General features: G+C 41.9%; 3 protein-coding genes across 5 annotated transcripts in view; all 3 read left to right on the top strand.

Annotated features, from left to right (window-relative positions):
- LOC139552067 (zinc finger protein 721-like) overlaps positions 1–8962 on the top strand; it is a 69187-nt gene extending 60225 nt beyond the window's left edge. Inside the window, 1 exon segment of the mRNA XM_071363461.1 lies at positions 5340–8962. Coding sequence (XP_071219562.1) covers positions 5340–6313 — 974 coding nt within the window. The 3' untranslated portion in view covers positions 6314–8962.
- Positions 1–21143, top strand: part of LOC139547168 (zinc finger protein 32-like) — a 304099-nt gene that overhangs the window by 156197 nt on the left and 126759 nt on the right. Inside the window, exon 4 of one of the 3 annotated variants that reach the window (XM_071356250.1) lies at positions 12713–12845. The exons of the other annotated variants lie outside the window; for them this stretch is intronic. Within the exon in view, the coding sequence (XP_071212351.1) occupies positions 12713–12765 (53 nt within the window). The 3' untranslated portion in view covers positions 12766–12845. Of the gene's footprint in view, positions 1–12712; positions 12846–21143 lie in introns of those variants that run through there. 3 annotated transcript variants of the gene reach the window in all.
- On the top strand, positions 13011–19748 carry LOC139546686 (zinc finger protein 345-like). Its single transcript, XM_071355358.1, has 4 exons — positions 13011–13335; positions 13796–13893; positions 14024–14201; positions 18039–19748. Exons 1-4 carry the CDS (start codon positions 13011–13013, stop codon positions 19181–19183), a joined length of 1746 nt encoding a protein of 581 aa, XP_071211459.1. The 3' UTR covers positions 19184–19748.

The raw sequence follows: 21143 nt of genomic DNA, 5'->3' as shown, positions 1-21143 counted from the left end.
GCAGGTCTGTGACAGGTAGGGGTTCCATAACTGCAGGCAGAACAGTTGAAACTGGAACAGCAGCAAGGCCAGGTGGACTGGGGACAGCAAGGTGTCATCATGCCCGGTAGTCCTGACGTATGGTCCTAGGGCTCAGGTCCTCCGAGAAAGAGAGAAGGAGAGAATTAGAGAGAGCATACTTAAATTCACACAGGACACTGGATAAGACAGGAGAAGTACTCCAGATATAACCAACTGGCCCTAGCCCCCCGACACAAACTACTGCAGCATAAATACTGGAGGCTGAGACAGGGGTCAGGAGACACTGTGGCCCCATCCGATGATACCCCCGGACAAGGCCAAACAGGATGGATATAACCCCACCCACTTTGCCAAAGCACAGCCCCCGCACCACTAGAGGGATATCTTTAACCACCAACTTACAATCCTGAGACAAGGCCGAGTATAGCCCACAAAGATCTCCATCACAGCACAAACCAAGGGGGGGCGCCAACCCAGACAGGAAGATCACGTCAGTAACTCAACCCACTCAAGTGACGCATCCCTCCTAGGGACGGCATAAAAGAGCCCCAGTAAGCCAGTGACTCAGCCCCTGTAAAAGGTTAGAGGTAGAGAATCCCAGTGGAGAGAGGGGAACCGGCCAGGCAGAGACAGCAAGGGCGGTTCGTTGCTCCAGAGCCTTTCCGTTCACCTTCACACTCCTGGGCCAGACTACACTCAATCATATGACCTACTGAAGAGATAAGTCTTCAGTAAAGACTTAAAGGTTGAGACCGAGTCTGCGTCTCTCACATGGGTAGGCAGACCATTCCATAAAAATGGAGATCTATAGGAGAAAGCCCTGCCTCCAGCTGTTTGCTTAGAAATTCTACGGACAATTAGGAGGCCTGCGTCTTGTGACCGTAGCGTACGTGTAGGTATGTACGGCAGGACCAACTCGGAAAGATAGGTAGGAGCAAGCCCATGTAACTCTTTATAGGTTAACAGTAAAACCTTGAAATCAGCCCTTGCCTTAACAGGAAGCCAGTGTAGGGAAGCTAGCACTGGAGTAATATGATCAAATTTCTTGGTTCTAGTCAGGATTCTAGCAGCCGTATTTAGCACTAACTGAAGTTTATTTAGTGCTTTATCCGGGTAGCCGGAAAGTAGAGCATTGCAGTAGTCTAGCCTAGAAGTAACAAATGCATGGATAAATTTTTCTGCATCATTTTTGGACAGAAAATGTCTGATTTTTTGCAATGTTACGTAGATGGAAAAAAGCTGCCCTTGAAACACTCTTGATATATTCGTCAAAAGAGAGATCAGGGTCAAGAGTAACGCCGAGATCCTTCACAGTTTTATTTGAGACGACTTTACAACCATCAAGATTAATTGTCAGATTTAACAGAAGATCTCTTTGTTTCTTGGGACCTAGAACAAGCATATCTGTTTTGTCCGAGTTTAAAAGTAGAAAGTTTTCAGCCATCCACTTCCTTATGTCTGAAACACAGGCTTCTAGCGAGGGCAATTATGGGGCTTCACCATGTTTCATTGAAATGTACATCTATGTGTCATCCGCATAGCAGTGAAAGTTAACATTATGTTTTCGAATAACATCCCCAAGAGGTAAAATATATAGTGAAAACAATAGAGGTCCTAAAACGGAACCTTGAGGAACACCAAAATGTACAGTTGATTTGTCAGAGGACAAACCATTCACAGAGACAAACTGATATCTTTCCGACAGATAAGATCTAAACCAGGCCAGAACTTGTCCGTGTAGACCAATTTGGGTTTCCAGTCTCTCCAAAAGAATGTGGTGATCGATGGTGTCAAAGGCAGCACTAAGGTCTAGTAGCACGAGGACAGATGCAGAGCCTCGGTCTGATGCCATTAAAAGGTAATTTACCACCTTCACAAGTGCAGTCTCAGTGCTATGATGGGGTCTAAAACCAGACTGAAGCATTTCGTATACATTGTTTGTCTTCAGGAAGGCAGTGAGTTGCTGCGCAACAGCTTTTTATTTTTTTTGTTGAGAGGAATGGAAGATTCGATATAGGCCGATAGTTTTTTATATTTTCCGGGTCAAGGTTTGGTTTTTTCAAGAGAGGCTTTATTACTGCCACTTTTAGTGAGTTTGGTACACATCCGGTGGATAGAGAGCCGTTTATTATGTTCAACATAGGAGGGCCAAGCACATGAAGCAGCTTTTTCAGTAGTTTAGTAGAAATAGGATCCAGTATGCAGCATGAAGGTTTAGAGGCCATTATTATTTTCATCATTGTGTCAAGAGATATAGTACTAAAACACTTAAGTGTCTCTCCCGATCCCAGGCCCTGGCAGAGCTGTGCAGATCCAGGACAGCTAAGCCCTGGAGGAATACGCAGATTTAAAGAGGAGTCCGTAATTTGCTTTCTAATGATCATGATCTTTTCCTCAAAGAAGTTACTGAATTTATTTCTGCTGAAGTGAAAGCCATCCTCTCTTGGGGAATGCTGCTTTTTAGTTAGCTTTGCAACAGTATCAAAAATAAATTTTGGATTGTTCTTATTTTCCTCAATTAAGTTGGAAAAGTAGGATGATCGAGCAGCAGTGAGGGCTCTTCGATACTGCACGGTACTGTCTTTCCAAGCTAGTCGGAAGAATTCCAGTTTGGTGTGGCGCCATTTCCGTTCCAATTTTCTGGAAGCTTGCTTCAGAGCTCGGGTATTATCTGTATACCAGGGAGCTAGTTTCTTATGACAAATGTTTTTCGTTTTTAGGGGTGCAACTGCATCTAGGGTATTGCGCAAGGTTAAATTGAGTTCCTCAGTTAGGTGGTTAACTGATTTTTCTTCTGACGTCCTTGGGTAGGCAGAAGGAGTCTGGAAGGGCATCAAGGAATTTTTGTGTTGTCTGAGAATTTATAGCACGACTTTTGATGCTCCTTGGTTGGAGTCTGAGCAGATTATTTGTTGCGGTTTCAAACGTAATAAAATGGTGGTCCGATAGTCCAGGATTATGAGGAAAAACATTAAGATCTACAACATTTATTCCATGGGACAAAACTAGGTCCAGAGTATGACTGTGGCAGTGAGTAGGTCCAGAGACATGTTGGACAAAACCCACTGAGTCGATGATGGCTCCGAAAGCCTTTTGGAGTGGGTCTGTGGACTTTTCCATATGAATATTAAAATCACCAAAAATTAGAATATTATCTGCTATGACTACAAGGTCCGATAGGAATTCAGGGAACTCAGAGAGGAACGCTGTATATGGCCCGGGAGGCCTGTAAACAGTAGCTATAAAAAGTGATTGAGTAGGCTGCATAGATTTCATGACTAGATGCTCAAAAGACGAAAACGTAATTTTCTTTTTTGTAAATTGAAATTTGCTATCGTAAATGTTAGCAACACCTCCGCCTTTGCGGGATGCACGGGGGATATGGTCACTAGTGTAACCAGGAGGTGAGGCCTCATTTAACACAGTAAATTCATCAGGCTTAAGCCATGTTTCAGTCAGGCCAATCACATCAAGATTGTGATTAGTTCATTGACTATAACTGCCTTTGAAGTGAGGGATCTAACATTAAGTAACCCTATTTTGAGATGTGAGGTATCACGATCTCTTTCAATAATGGCAGGAATGGAGGAGGTCTTTATCCTAATGAGATTGCTAAGGAGAACACCGCCATGTTTAGTTTTGCTCAACCTAGGTCGAGGCACAGACACAGTCTCAATGGGGATGGCTGAGCTGACTACACTGACTATGCTAGTGGCAGACTCCACTAAGCTGGCAGGTTGGCTAACAGCCTGCTGCCTGGCCTGCACCCTATTTCATTGTGGAGTTAAAGCCCTGTCTATGTTGGTAGATAAGATGAGAGCACCCCTCTAGCTAGGATGGAGTCCGTCACTCCTCAGCAGGTCAGGCTTGGTCCTGTTTGTGGGTGAGTCCCAGAAAGAGGGCCAATTATCTACAAATTCTATCTTTTGGGAGGGGCAGAAAACAGTTTTCAACCTGCGATTGAGTTGTGAGACTCTGCTGTAGAGCTCGTCACTCCCCCTAACTGGGAGGGGGCCAGAGACAATTACTCGATGCCGACATCTTTCTAGCTGATTTACACGCTGAAGCTCTGTTGCGCTTGGTGACCTCTGACTGTTTCATCCTAACATCGTTGGTGCCGACATGGATAACAATATCTCTATACTCTCTACACTCGCCAGTTTTAGCTTTAGCCAGCACCATCTTCAGATTAGCCTTAACGTCAGTAGCCCTGCACCCTAGGAAAAAAAGTATATGATCACTGGGTGATTCGTTTTAAGTCTAATACTGCGGGTAATGGAGTCGCCAATGACTAGGGTTTTCAATTTGTCAGAGCTAATGGTGGGGGCCTTCGGCGTCTCAGAACCCGTAACGGGAGGAGTAGAGACAAGAGAAAACTCGGCCTCAGACTCCGACTCGCTACTTAATGGGGAAAACCGGTTGAAAGTTTCTGTCGGCTGAATGAGCGACACCAGTTGAGCATTCCTACAGCATTTCCTCCAGAAGCCATGAGAAAGTTGTCCGGCTGCGGGGAATGTGCGGGGGGATTTATACTAACGTTAGTATCTGTACTTACTGGTGGCACAGACGCTGTTTCTTCCTTTCCTACACTGAAATTACCCTTGCCTAACGATTGAGTCTGAAGCTGGGCTTGCAGCACAGCTATCCTCGCCGCAAGGCGATCGTTCTCCTGTATATTATGAGTACAGCGACTGCAATTAAAAGACATGATGTTAATGTTACTACTTAGCTTCGGCTGTTGAAAGTACTGACGAACCATGTCCAGATAAAGCGTCCGGAGTGAAAAAGTTGAATGAGGGAAAAAACTCTTTGCATCAACTTCATGTCATTGCCAATAAAAGCCATTGACACGTATGAAATGTTTGTAATTATACTTCAGTATTTCATCGTAACATCTGACAAAAATATCTGAAGACACTGAAGCAGCAAACTTTGTGGAAATTAATATTTGTGTCATTCTCAAAACTTTTGGTCATGACTGTAGGTCGCATTCTGTATCATACAGCTATGAAAGTTATATATTTAGAACCACCTGCTCGATTGGAATTAAGCGACATCTGTGTCTTGAGTGTCCAAGAACGGTTTAGTTTTTTTGTGTTCTGACTTGTAAAACAGAATGACTAAATAAGTAATGTAAACATTATCAGTAATTACCAGGAAACTCTACAACATTTGTTTTAAAATCACACCAAGATTGTTAAAACTGGCCTTAGCTTATTGAGCGATCTGATTAGGATTTACCCTCGTAGCAAGGCCTATTTATCATGTGGAGGTTTCATTCAGATCTCTTTTTTTTTAAAACACATTGTCTTTGGCAGGAGAAAGACCAGACTCAGAGGAACCAGAGCCAGGGACGTCCAAACCAACAAGAAGACACCAGTGTTCCCGCTGTGGAAAGTGTTTTAATCAGTTAAGGGACCTGTACCGACATGAGAGAATACACACAGGGGAGAAATCTTACCAGTACTTGCAGTGTGGAAAGAGTTTTAACCAGTTAGGGCATCTGAAAGAACATGAGATAATACACACAGGGGAGAAGCCTTACCACTGCTCCCAATGTGGCAAGTGTTTTAACCGGTCATGGAACCTGAAATCACACGAGAGAATACACACAGGGGAGAAGCCTTACCACTGCTCCCAGTGTGGAAAGAGTTTTAACCGTTTAAGGACCCTGAAAGTTCATGAGATAATACACACAGGGGAGAAGCCTTACCACTGCTCCCAGTGTGGCAAGTGTTTTAACCATTTAGGGAACCTGAAACAACACAAGAGAATACACACAGGTGAGAAGCCTTACCAATGCTCCCAGTGTGGAAAGTTTTTCAGCCAGTCAGGGGATCTGAAAAAACATGAGATAATACACACAGGTGAGAAGCCTTACCAATGCTCCCAGTGTGGGAAGTGTTTCAACCGGTCAGGGCATCTGAAAGAACATGAGATAATACACACAGTGGAGAAGCCTTACCACTGCTCCCAGTGTGGGAAGTGTTTCAACCAGTCAGGGCATCTGAAAGAACATGAGATAATACACACAGGGGAGAAGCCTTACCACTGTTCCCAGTGTGGCAAGTGTTTTAACCGGACAGGGAACCTGAAAAAACACGAGAGAATACATACAGTTGAAAAGCCTTACCACTGCTCAGAGTGTGGAAAGTGTTTCAACCGGTCAGGGGATCTGAAAAAACACGAGAGAATACACACAGGGGAGAAGCCTTACCACTGCTCCCAGTGTGGAAAGAGTTTTAACCAATTAAGCAACCTGAAAGAACACATGAGACTGCACATAGAGTAGAAGACTTACAAAAGCTCAGACTGTGGGAAAACCATATGAAATTGCTTCTTCCAATTATTGATAAACATGTACCTGTTAAGAAACTGACTGTTAGAACTGTTAAGGCTCCATGGATTGATGAGGAATTTAAAAACTGTATGTTTGAAAGAGTTGGGGCAAAAGGAGTGGCTAATAAGTCTGGCTGCACATCTGGCTGGCTTACGTACTGCAAATGGAGAAATGATGTGACCAAACTCAACAAAATAATACACTTTATTAGGAAGCCAAGATCAATGATATAAAGAATGATGGAAAAAAAACTTGTAAAAAATCATAATGAAAGAAAAGCAGTGCAAGTATTGAATGTTGTAAAGTTAGTGTGAGAGAGGTGGAAAAATTGTTATCGATCAATAATGACATTGACAACTTAGATGGGAAGCTACTGAGGACAGTAGCTGACTCTATAGCCACTCCTATCTGTCATATGTTTAATCTGAGCCTAGAGGAAAGTCTTTGTCCTCAAGCCTGGAGGGAGGCCAAAGTAGTTCCACTACCCAAGAGTGGTAAAGCAGCCTTTACTGGTTCTAACAGCAGACCTATAAGCTTGCTGCCAGCTCTTAGCAAACGGTTGGGAAAAATTGTGTTTGACCAAAAACAATGATATTTCTCTGTAAACAAATTAACAACAGACTTTCAGCATGCTTATAGAGAAGGGCACTCAACATGTGCTGCACTGACACAAATGACTGATGATTGGTTGAGAGAAATTGATAACAAGAAGATTGTGGGAGCTCTATTGTTAGATTTCAATGCAGCCTTTTATATTATTGACCATAACCTGTTTTTTAAGAATGTCTGTGCTATGGCTTTTCAACCTCAGCTCTGAATCCACATTATGGCAATCTATCTACTAGAACTCAGAGGGTTTTTAATGGAAGCTTCTCTAATGTCAAACATATAAAGTGTAATGTACCTCAGGGCAGCTCTCTAGGCCCTATACTATTTTCTATTCTTACCAATGACCTGCCACTGGCATTAAACAAAGCATGTGTGTCCATGTATGCTGATTATTCAACCATATACGCATCAGCAACCACAGCTAATGATGTCACTGAAACACTTAACAAAGAGTTGCAGTCTGTTTTGGAATGGGTGGCCAGTAATAAACTGGTACTGAACATCTCTAAAACTAAGAGCATTGTATTTGGTACAAATCATTCCTTAAGTTCTAGACCTCAGCTGAATCTGGTAATGAATTGTGTTGCTGTTGAACAAGTTGAGGAGACTAAATTACTTGGCATTACCTTAGATTGTAAACTGTCATGGTCAAAACATATAGATTCAGTGGTTGTAAAGATGGGGAGAGGTCTAGCCTCAAAGAGATGGTCTACTTTTTTGACACCACACTCCAAAAAGCAAGTTCTGCAGGCTCTAGTTTTGTCTAATCTTGATTATTGTCCAGTCGTGTGGTCCAGTGCTGCAAGGAAAGACCTAGTAAAGCTGCAGCTGGCCCAGAACAGAGCGGCACGTTTTGTTCTTAATTGTAATCAGAGGGCTGATATTAATACTATGCATGCCAGTCTCTCTTGGCTAAGAGTTGAGGAGAGACTGACTGCATCACTTCTTTTTTTTATAGGAAACATGAAAATGTGTTGAAAATCCCAAATTGTTTGCATAGTCTTGTAAGGGAATTCTGCCCTATGTGCACAAGAGACCACGGAAAACTTATTTGATCAGAGTTTACACTTACAGCAATTTGCAAGCAAGGCACTCAGTTCAAAAGATGGTGTTTTTCCTTTTTTATCCCCTACTGAGAATCACCCCGCCCAGGGTGATGTCCCTTAACTTTAATACCATATAAGCTCATAATTAATAGTTGCTAATACAAAGATGTCTCTGCTAGGCAGAGTTCAGCCTATTGCGTTTTTGGCAGTTAGTTTCCCAATCACTCTTCCCCTTATTGCTATCATGTCAGACTGGAAGTAAGACTGGAACATAGTATCAACAGGAACTCTTAGTTCCCTTTATCCATCTGTTACCTAAAATATAGTTTCAACATCTGACTTTGTACAGTTCACCTTTTCATGCACGTGCAGGGTGTCAACCACTGATTCTTAATCTCAAGCTAAAGCAACACATGAATCATTGTACTTTTGTCATCACAGGTGTTCCTATAATGTACAGATATCATCAAAGTTCTTACAAGTCAACTTACACACAGCTCTGACACACACACTTATCCCACCAGAAATGCCACCGGGGGTCTTTTCACAGTCCCCAAGTTTCCAGAACAAATTCAAGAAAGCGTACAGTATTATATAGGGCCCTTATTGCATGGAACTTCCTTCCATCTCATATTGCTCAAACAAACAGCAAACCTGGTTTCAAAAAACAGATAAAGCAACACCACACAGCACAACCCCTCTCCCCTATTTGACCTAGATAGTTTGTGTGTATACATTGATATGTAGGCTACGTGTGCCTTTTACAAAATGTATGTAGTTCTGTCCTTGAGCTGTTCTTGTCTATTGATGTTCTGTATTATGTGTCATGTTTTGTGTGGACCCCAGGAAGAGTAGCTGCTGCTTTTGCAACAGCTAATGGGGATCCTAATAAAATACCAAACTCTATTATTCTCTCTGAGCTCAGAAATAAAGAATCTTGGTTTGACTTGGACTCCAGCAGATCCTTATTTTATAATATCCACCTCAACTCTCCCACGGATTACTGTTTATCATTGTCTCAATGAAGAGTTCTTTGTTTTACTTTCCAATAAACATTGTTTCCACGTCAAAATAAAAAACATCTTTAACATAATGAACCTTCACTATCTTCATCCCTAAACTAGCAACATTAACTATTGTCTATTGTTATTCTCAGTAACCTTCCTGGCCATATGAAATCCTAGCTAAATACAATGTTCCCACCAGTTTTCATGTGTTTGGTTATGCAAACGTTTGTTTATTTAATTATATTTCTCATTGAGATTAATATTTTTTAAATTCTGTATGGGTCACGCATTGCTTTGGTCATATGTTCTCTTATGGATCAATTATTTTAATTAGAATATAGCAATGATGCTCTCTCCTCAATCACTTACAGTTTCTTTGGAAAGTATTCAGACCCCTTGACTTTTCCCCATTTTGTTATGTTACAGCCTTATTCTTAAATGGATTAAATCAAACATTTTCCTCAGCAATCTACACACAATACCCCATATGACAAAGCGGAAACAAGTTTTTTATACATTTTTGCAAATGTTTTAAACACAAAAAAATTATTTACATAAGTATTCAGACCCTTTGCTATATGAGACTCATAATTGAGCTCAGGTGCATCCTGTTTCCATTGATCATCCTTGAGATGTTTCTTCAACTAGAATGGAGTCCACCTGTGGTAAATTCAATTGATTGGACATGATTTGGAAAGGCACACACCTGTCTATATAAGGTCCCACAGTTGAAAGTGCAGATCAGAGCAAAAACCTAGCCATGAGGTTGAAGGAACTGTCCGTAGAGCTCCGAGACAGGATTGTGTTGAGGCACAGATCTGGGGAAGGGTACCAAAACATTTCTGCAGCATTGAAGGCCCCTGATTTAGCCCCCTGCAGTAAAAGGTTATTCATGGAGTAAAATGATCTGTTTAAGTCATTAGTAAAGGGCACATTGGTAAGAATACAGTTATCTTTTATTTTGTGGTCTATATCCTGTCAATCATTTATTCCTTCATAAACAGAAAACCTATGTCTGCCTAAACACAACATGTGTGCAAGGGCCCCTCTAGGTTCACGACCTCTTGACCATTACATCTGGACAGCTGACAACTATTTTTTAAAGGGTAAAAGTGATCTGTTTAGGTCATCAGTAAAGGAAGTATAGTTAAAGAGTACAATGACCCTTTCAAAGAGGATGGTGTGAGGTCTCTGGGGCTTATTTTGGGGGGGTTGACTGAGACATCCCTCGGACACTCTTTTATGGAGGGTAAAATGTATCTGTTTAGGTCATCAGTAAAGGGGACATCTTAAATATTACAATGACCCTTTCAAAGACAGACATCCCCCGGACCTCCCCCCATAACTATTTTTAAAAGGGTAAAAATGATCTGTTTAGGTCGTTAGTAAAACATATGTTTTGAAAGACACCTGGGGGTCCAGGTTAGTTATTTTGTGTACATGTAACCGATGTGAAATGGCTAGCTAGTTAGCGGTGGTGCGCGCTAGCAGCCTTTCAGTCGTTGACGTCACTTGCTCTGAGACATTGAACTAGTGGTTCCCCTTGCTCTGCAAGGGCCGCGGCTTTTGTGGAGCGATGGGTAACGATGGGTGACTGTTGTTGGTGTGTGCAGAGGGTCCCTGGTTCGCGCCTGGGTATGGGCGAGGGGACGGACGTAAAGTTATAGTGTTACATACATATAGTTCCCCTGTGTGCAAGGGCCCCCTAGATTCACAACTTCTTGACCCTTAACATTCCCAGCCAAGGGGAGAGACAGAGGGAGAGAAAGAGAGAGAGAGATATATTTAATTGAAGGTAAATTACATTTTCTTTCAAACCTTTTATTTTATTCAAAAACTTTAGTACAGTCATTTAAACATACATATTACAATTATTAAAGTTTACTATGTAATATTAAATACAAAATTATGTCACTAATGTTTTTTTACTAAAGAACTTTATATAAATCATATATGTTATTATTACATGTAGCAACATGACAACAACATGGTAGCAACACAACATGGTGGCAACACCACATAACAACATGGTAGCAACCCCACATAACAACAACATGGCAGCAACACAACATGGTAGCAACACCACATAACAACAACATGGTAGCAAAACAACATGGCAGCAACACAACATGGTAGCAACACAACATGGTACAAACAGTATTGGGCACAGACAAGAGCACAAAGGCAAGAAGGTAGAGACAACAATACATCACACGAAGCAGCCACAACTGTCAGTAAGAGTGTCCATGATTGAGTCCTTGAATGAAGAGATGGAGATAAAACTGTCCAGTTTGAGTGTTTGTTGCAGCTTGTTCCCGTCGCTAGCTGCAGCAAACTGAAAAGAGGAGCGACCCAGGGATGTGTGTGCTTTGGGGACCTTTAACAGAATGTGACTGGCAGAACGGGTGTTGTATGTGGAGTATGAGGGCTGCAGTAGATATCTTAGCCAAGGGTGAGTGAGGCCTAAGAGGGTTTTATAAATAAGCATTAAACCAGTGGGTCTTGCGACTGGTATACAGAGATGACCAGTTTACAGAGGAGTATAGAGTGCAGTGACGTGTCCTATAAGGAACATTGGTGGCAAATCTGATGGCCGAATGGTAAAGAACATCTTGCCGCCCAATGTATCCTACCATTACTATATCCAACCCAACTCCATGTGTTGCCACTATCATGTATCCTACCATGACTATATCCAACCCAACTCCATGTGTTGCCACTATCATTCATCCTACTTGGCTGAAGCTTTGATCCAGTGGAAGAAGTATTGAGGAGCAGGGAGGTTAAAGGTCACTTCAGGATACAGCTGTTACTCTACACTATCCCTAGATAATCCAGTAATGAGAGAAACTGAATAGAATATTTAGGGCCCTATAACATCTCTATCTATATATAGCGTCTGTATCAAATCCGTTGTCTTTTCTTTTTTTAACCTAATTCCATTTTCTCCGTTTTTCCAGGTTTCACATTTGTCCCTGTTTTTCTGTTTTTCTCTCTAAATCACACTGTTAATAGAAAAACAACAATATTGGATGTTCTAAGTCCACAACAATACTTAAACCACATCAGGAGACCACTTTTGAAGTCTGAGAAAAATCTAAGAAATTTTCATTTTTGTGTGTAGATACCCTTTAATTCAAGTGGCACCAGCAAGAGCCTTGCTTGGTTAGTGGTGTCTCTGTAGCACACATGTGATTGCAGAGTTTGCTGAACAAATCACAACAGGATTGATGCAAATAATCATGATATCATTCTGCCAGGTAGGCATAGACTACTTTGTAGTTGACATCTAATTGACAAAGTTTGTGGGAAAGCTTTTCCATCAACCAGAAGATGGTTGTCATTAGCATAATCGCCCAAAAGCTAAACATAATGGTAGACAAATGCACTCAGACAGGGGCATTTCTGGGCTTTTTCCTCTTCAGAAAGTTGAAGGAAAATACAAATCACTTAGGCTAATTTAGACGACTTGCAGGCAGTGGGTTCAGAATAACTATGACATAAAAATGAAAACTCTTTAATCTGTCACCTAATCCTACCTAATGGGCAGGTCAGCCCTGGAGGAAAGTATTGGCTGTAAGAAGTAAGAGAAAACATAACATCTGTTTATTTTTATTAGCTCTCATGACATTGCTTGCAAGAATAAACATTGTAAATAATATTTTTCCAATCTGCGTTACCCACTCCAGTCAGCAGGTGGCGATTTGAGCCTTTCAGGGGATGCTGCTTGCGTGACGTATAATCTAGTGGACGGAACTGGAGGCTTCTTCAACAGCGACAAAAGGCTTCTGATTCAACCAACGTGGTGGTTTGCTAGCGAACATTAAACCGAAACATTGAAGCGTTTAAGACAAATCTTGTGTATATTATTGTTAGTGTTTTAAAAACAATTCTGTTTACATATCTACTAGTTCATTGAAACGTAGATTGCTTGTTAAATTAGCTAATGTGTTAAATTGATACTGCACTAGGCTAATCGCCCGGAACATGAGCTCACTAATCTCGACGGAGAAAGAAGCTCTGGTGAAAGGAGAGGGAGAAGCTTTCAGGATGAAAAGGGAGGAAGAGGAGGCTATCTCATTGAAAGAAGAAGAGGATGATATTACAGTGAAAGAGGAATATGGGAAAGAGGTTGTGGAAGAGGAGGAGGTAGAAGCTTTCAGAATCAAAAAGGAGGAAGATGCCATAACATTGAAAGAAGAGGAAGAACCTTTTGGAGTAAAAGAGGAAGAGGAGGCTATCTCAATTAAAGAGGAGGAGGAAGACGTTTTGGGAGTGAAAAAGGAGGAGGCTGAAGAGTCGATTAAGACCAGTGAGTACTGACTTAAAAACGGGCACAAAATATGCATTTCTTGAACTAATGTGGGGTTTGAAAGGGGCATTCTACTGAAGTTCTACACTTTAATATGTTGTTCAGTACTCAATAAATTGTTAAAGGTGCTATCCGTCATTGGTACATATATTTTTGTGACTTTTATATTAGATTTATTGAAATATCCATGTAGTCCACATTAAAGTGCACTTCATAAAACAGGCTTTTCAGAATTCAACATCTGGGAGCATAATTTCTAATAAATTTTCAAAGGGACGCAAAAGGACCCCTTTTCTTGGAACGACCCTTTTACATTTGCAACACAAACAACATTTTAGAAAATCATGATGAAAATGGCCATTATAGGCACTTTTTTAGACATATTCATGCCTCTTGTAAGACTCTGATTGCAATCGATGGTCATAAGTGCACCATCTGTTTGATGTTCTCGTTCACACAGGAGAGAGACGTGACTATCGTGGATCCTCTGGGGAGCCTCAACAACATCCTGATGCTGACGAGGCAGAGAAGAGTCTCTCCAGATCAGACCACCAGATGGTACAGCTTGGTCTGGTCTAGCATACAGCTTGCTCTATCGGGATCTGGGTTTCTGTAAGGCACTTTATGACAACAGTGACATCAGCATCCATAATGATATGTGTCTGTGTCCCCTCTTTATGGTTACCAGGACAACGCTAGCCCTTCCTCCCTCCTGGAGTCCCTGTGTCATGCCTCTCCCGGTAGCACCTTACTGCTGGGTATGAAGAGGTTGTCTGTGCAGCTGGTGGACTGCAGGAAAACAACGGGGCTGAGTGGAACTGTGAGAGGAGGAGAAGAGAAGAAAGGATCAGATTTGACACATCAAAGTAAGTGCTGTAGTTTAGTTTGAACAAATACAATAGATCTGGTATCTGTTACCAGGACAACCAGCAGAGTTCTGTTAGTTGACAGGAAGATAGACTGGTATCTGTTACCAGGACAACCAGCAGAGTTCTGTTAGTTGACAGGAAGATAGACTGGTGGATATGGATGTTATGAATATCATAACACTGAAAAAGGATTCTGCCAATGAAAAGAGAGAAACCAATAGACCATATAAAACCTTGATGAAAGTTAGATTTAGAGAGAAAGTTTCAAGATAATCTGATGTAAGGTGCTTGTTTTACAAAAACTTTTCCTTAAAACATTATGGATGTTACATTGTCTGTCCCAGTCAACCCCCCCCCCTATCTTTACAAGACTGTTGAACAGGCAAACTAAACTCAAGACACTGTTAATTAATTAACTAATACTGGAGGAAAGCTGTGATCAGGCTGCCCACTCAAGAGAAAGCTTCAAACTGTAACCAGTGCTGGCAACCTGGTTCAGGTTATCAGTCAACCTACCAGGGTAGTTACAAACAGTACAGAAATTAAATCATCAACATATTTTGATCATATCTTTACTAATGCTGCAGAAATGTGTTTTAAAGCAGTATCCAGATCCATCAGTAGTAGTGATCACAATATAGTAGCCATGTCTAGGAAAACCACAGTTCCAAAGGCTGGGCCTAATATTGTGTAAAAGAGGTCATACAATAAGTTTTGTAGTGATTCCTATGTTGTTGATGTAAATAATATTTGTTGGTCCGTGGTGTGTAATGATGAGCAACCAGACGCTGCCCTTGACACATTTATGAAATTGCTTATCCCAGTTACTAATAAGCATGCACCCATTAAGAATATTACTGTAAAAACTGTTCAATCCATGTGGATTGATGAGGAATCAAAAAATGGTATGATGAAGAGGGATGCAAAAGAGTTGGCAAGCAGGTCTGGCTGTATAACTGATTGGCAAACGTATTGCAAATTGAGAAATCATGTGACTAAACTGAATAAAAAGAAGAAGAAACTACACTATGAAACAGATAAATGACATGAAGAATGATAGTAAAAATGTGCATGTGTCAGCATATGGTCTCACAAGGGGTCTGAGGGTCTCATCTCGGTACCTATTGGCAGTCAGGCTACCTCTGGCGAGCACATGGAGCGCTGTGCGGCCCCACATAGAAATGCCACCCCACACCATGACTGACCCACCACCAAACCGGTCATGCTGGAGGATGTTGCAGACAGCAGAACGTTCTCCACGGCGTCTCCAGACTCTGTCACGTCTGTCACATGTGCTCATGTGCTCAGTGTGAACCTGCTTTCATCTGTGAAGAGCACAGGGCGCCATTGGCGAATTTGCAAATCTTGGTGTTCTCTGGCAAATGCTAAACGTCCTGCACGGTGTTGGGCTGTAAGCACAACCCCCACCTGTGGACGTCGGGCCCTCATACCACCCTCATGGAGTCTGTTTCTGACCGTTTGAGCAGACACATGCACATTTGTGGCCTGCTGGAGGTCACTTTGCAGGGCTCTGGCAGTGCTCCTCCTTGCACAAAGGCGGAGGTAGCGGTCCTGCTGCTGGGTTGTTGCCCTCCTACGGCCTCCTCCACGTCTCTTGATGTACTGGCCTGTCTCCTGGTAGCGCCTCCATGCTCTGGACACTATGCTGACAGACACAGCAAACCTTCTTGCCACAGCTCGCATTGATGTGCCATCCTGGATGAGCTGCACTACCTGAGCCCCTTGTGTGGGTTGTAGACTCCGTCTCATGCTACCACTGGAGTGAAAGCACCGCCAGCATTCAAAAGTGACCAAAACTTCAGCCAGGAAGCATAGGAACTGAGAAGTGGTCTGTGGTCACCACCTGCAGAACCACTCCTTTATTGGGGGTGTCTTGCTAATTGCCTATAATTTCCACCTTTTGTCTATTCCATTTGCACAACAGCATGTGAAATTCAATCAGTGTTGCTTCCTAAGTGGACAGTTTGATTTCACAGAAGTGTGATTGACTTGGAGTTACATTGTGTTGTTTAAGTGTTCCCTTTATTTTTTTGAGCAGTGTATTTTTGTTTATTGTAGTTACTCTCAGTTTTAGGAACATCTTCCCAAATATTTCACTTTGTTTTTTTACTTTACCCAAAATATGACATCAGCGATAGTCAAAACGGGGAGATGTTACTGATGTGCTTTTTGTCTTCGACGTAAAAACAAGTTTTGGACTTCCACTTAAAATTACTTATTTTATGTTTAAGGAAGTGTGTACAGTCGTGGCCAAAAGTTTTGAGAATGACACAAATAAGAATTTTCACAGTCTGCTGCCTCAGTTTGTATGATGGCAATTTGCATATACTCCAGAATGTTATGAATAGTGATCAGATGAATTGTAATTAATTGCAAAGTCCAACTTTGACATGCAAATGAATTGAATCCCCCCCCCCAAAACTGGAAGCTTCAAAAGGAGGGTGGTGCTTGGAATCATTGTTCTTCTGTCACCCATGGTTACCTGCAAGGAAACATGTGTCGTCATCATTGCTTTGCACAAAAAGGGCTTCACAGGCAAGGATATTGCTGCCAGTAAGATTGCACCTATATCAACCATTTATCGGATCATCATTAACTTCAAGGAGAGCGGTTCAATTGTTGTGAAGAAGGCTTCAGAGCGGTTCAATTGTTGTGAAGAAGGCTTCAGGGTACCCAAGAAAGTCCAGCAAGCGCCAGGACCGTCTCCTACAGTTGATTCAGCTGCGGGATTGGGGCGCAACCAGTACATTGCTTGCTCAGGAATGGCAGCAGGCAGGTGTGAGTGCATCTGCACACAGACTGATATTCTGCAAAAGGTACAGGGATTGGACTGCTGAGGACTGGGGTACAGTCATTTTCTCTGATGAATCCCCTTTTTCGATTGTTTGGGGCATCTGGAAAAAAGCTTGTCCCGAAGAAGACAAGGTGAGCGCTTCCATCAGTCCTGTGTCATGACAACGGTAAAGCATCCTGAGACCATTCATGTGTGGGGTTGCTTTCAGCCAAGGGTGTGGGCTCACTCACAATGTTGCCTAAGAACACAGCCATGAATAAGGAATGCTACCAACACATCCTCCAAGAGCAACTTCTCCCAACCATCCAGCAACAGTTCGGTGACGAACAATGCCTTTTCCAGCATGAAGGAGCAGCTTGCCATAAGGCAAAAGTGATAAGTGACAAACTCCAAGCATTGATTATGCAAGAATGGTCTGCCATCAGTCAGGATGTTTTTGCCCAGAAGTTAATTGACACCAGGGTGGGTTGCAGAGGTCTTAAAAAATAAGGGTGAACACTGCAAATATTGACTCTTTGCATCAACTTCATGTCATTGCCAATAAAAGCCTTTGACACTTATGAAATGCTTGTAAATATACTTCAGTATTTCATAGTAACATCTGACAAAAATATCTGAAGACACTGAAGCAGCAAACTTTGTGGAAATTAATATTTGTGTCATTCTCAAAACTTTTGGCCACGACTGTAGGTCGCATTCTGTATCATACAGCTATGAAAGTTATATATTTAGAACCACCTGCTCGATTGGAATTAAGCGACGTCTGTGTCTTGAGTGTCCTAGAACGGTTTAGTTTTTTGTGTTCTGACTTGAAAAACAGAATGAATAAATAAGTAATGTAAACATTATCAGTAATTACCAGGAAACTCTACATTTGTTTTAAAATCACACCAAGATTGTTAAAACTGGCCTTAGGTTATTGAGCGACCTGATTAGGATTTACCCTCGTAGCAAGGCCAATTTATCATGTGGAGGTTTCATTCAGGTCTCTTTTTTTTTAAACACACTGTCTTTGGCAGGAGAAAGACCAGACTCAGAGGAACCAGGGACGTCCAAACCAACAAGAAGACACCAATGTTCCCACTGTGGAAAGTGTTTTAACCAGTTAACTGACCTGTACCGACATGAGAGAATACACACAGGGGAGAAATCTTACCACTGCTCGCAGTGTGGAAAGAGTTTTAACCGGTCAGGGGATCTGAAAAAACACGAGAGAATACACACAGGGGAGAAGCCTTACCACTGCTCCCAGTGTGGCAAGTGTTTTAACCAGTTAGGGAACCTGAAAAAACACAAGAGAATACACACAGGTGAGAAGCTTTACCACTGCTCCCAGTGTGGAAAGTGTTTCAGCTGCTCAGGGGATCTAAAAAAACATGAGATGATACACACAGGGGAGAAGCTTTACCACTGCTCCCAGTGTGGAAAGTGTTTCAGCTGCTCAGGGGATCTAAAAAAACATGAGATAATACACACAGGGGAGAAGCCTTACCACTGCTCCCAGTGTGGAAAGTGTTTTAACCAGTTTGGGAACCTGAAAACACACGAGAGAATACACACAGGTGAGAAGCCTTACCACTGCTCCCAGTGTGGAAAGTGTTTCAACTGGTCTCGTGATCTAAAAAAACATGAGAGAATACACACAGGGGAAATGCCTTACCACTGCTCCCAGTGTAGAAAGAGTTTTAGCCGTTTAAGGAACTTGAAAGTCCATGAGCTAATACACACAGGGGAGAAGCCTTACCACTGCTCCCAGTGTGGCAAGTGTTTTAACCAGTTTTGGAACATGAAAAAACACGAGAGAATGCACACAGGTGAGAAGCCTTACCACTGCTCCCAGTGTGGAAATTGTTTCAACTGGTCATGGGATCTAAAAATACACGAGAGAATACACACAGGGGAAATGCCTTACCACTGCTCCCAGTGTGGAAAGTGTTTCAGCCGGTCAGGGGGTCTGAAAAAACATGAGATAATACACACAGGGGAGAAGCCTTACCACTGCTTGCAGTGTGGAAAGTGTTTCAACCGGTCAGGGGATCTGAAAAGACATGAGAGAATACACACAGGGGAGAAGCCTTACCACTGCTCCCAATGTGGAAAGAGTTTTGCCCAGACAGGACACCTACAAACCCATGAGAAAATTCACACAGGGGAGAAGCCTTAACACTGCTCCCGGTGTGGAATGAGTTGGAAGGAGTTCAAACCAGAAAAGCAACCTCAACCAACATGAGATAATACACAATGGGGAGAAGCACACAAGATACCACAGGAAAACTTATTTGATCAGAGGTTAGTTTGTTTAATAAGGATTGCGCCCCGGAGTTTACACTCAGAAATTTGCAAGCAAGACACTCAGTTCAAAAGATGGTGTTTTCCCTTTTATCCCCTACTGAGGATCACCCCGCCCAGGGTGATGTCCCTTAACTTTAATACCATATAAGCTCATAATTAATAGTTGCTAATACAAAGATGTCTCTGCTAGGCGGAGTTCAGCTTATTGCGTTATTGGCAGTTAGTTTCCCAATCACTCTTCCCCTTATTGCTATCATGTCAGACTGGAAGTAAGACTGGAACATAGTATCAACAGGAACTCTTAGTTCCCTTTATCCATCTGTTACCTAAAATATAGTTTCTACACACAGACATTGACTTTGGACAGTTGACCTTTTCATGCACTTGCAAGGTGTCAACCACTGATTCTTAATCTCAAGTTAAAGCAACACAAGAATCATTGTACTTTTGTCATCAGCATAAAGCGTCCCCAGTCTGACACCCCTTATAACTGCCTCCACAGAGTCACTCAAATACAGAAATGCTTCATAACACAGCTCACAGCACCCCCTCTGCCCTATTTGACCTAGATAGTTTGTGTATGCATTGATATGTGGCTACGTGTGCCTTTTACAAAATGTATGTAGTTCTGTCCTTGAGCTGTTCTTGTCTATTGATGTGCTGTATTATGTTTCATGTTTTGTGTGGACCCCACGAAGAGTAGCTGCTGCTTTTGCAACACCTAATGGGGATCCTAATAAAATACCAAACTCTGTTATTCTCTCTGAGCTCAGAAATAAAGAATCTTGGTTTGACTTGGACTCCAGCAGATCCTTATTTTATAATATCCACCACAACTCTCCCACGGATTGCTGTTTATCATTGTCTCAATGAAGACTTCCTCATTCCGCTTTCCTGGGGGCATTTACAAGCCCCCCACTGGTTGAATAAACGTTGTTTCCACGTCAAATTAAAAACATCTTTACATTGAACCTTCACTATCTTCATCCCTAAACTAGTAACATTAACTATTGTCTATTGTTATTCTCAATAACTTCCTGGTCATATGAAATCCTAGCTAAATACAATGTTAGCGCCAATTTTCATGTCTTTGATTATGCAAACATTTGTTTATTCGATTATATTTCTGATTAAGATGAATATTGTTTTAATTCTATATGGGTCACGACTTGCTTTGGTCATGTGTTCTCTTATGGGTCAATAATTTTAATTTGAATATAGCAACTATGCTCTCTCCTCAATCACTTACAGTTTCTTTGGAAAGTATTCAGACCCCTTGACTTTTTTCACATTTTGTTACGTTACAGCCTTATTCTTAAATGGATTAAATCAAACAATTTCCTCAGCAATCTACACACAATAACAACAACATGGTAGCAACACAACATGGTAGCAAAACAACATGGTACCAACACAACATGGTAGCAACGCAACACCAATTGACAACAACATGGTAGCGACACCACATAACAAAAACATGGTAGCAACACCACATAACAACAACATGGTAGCAACACCACATGACAACAACATGGTACCAACACCACATGACAACAGCATTGCAGCAACACAACATGGTTGCAACACAACATGGTAGCAACACAACATGGTAGCAACACAACATGGTAGCAACACAACATGGTACCAACACAACATGGTAGCAACACAACATGGTACCAACACAACATGCTACCAACACCACATGACACCAACACAACATGGTAGCAGCACAACATAGTACAAACATTATTTGGCACAGACAAGAGCACAAAGGCAAGAAGGTAGAGACAGCAATACATCACACGAAGCAGCCACAATTGTCAGTAAGAGTG

This window comes from Salvelinus alpinus, chromosome 2 (genome assembly GCF_045679555.1).
Source record: "Salvelinus alpinus chromosome 2, SLU_Salpinus.1, whole genome shotgun sequence".
In the NCBI taxonomy this organism is placed as follows: domain Eukaryota; kingdom Metazoa; phylum Chordata; class Actinopteri; order Salmoniformes; family Salmonidae; genus Salvelinus; species Salvelinus alpinus.
This window is presented reverse-complemented; position numbering and strand designations above follow the sequence as displayed.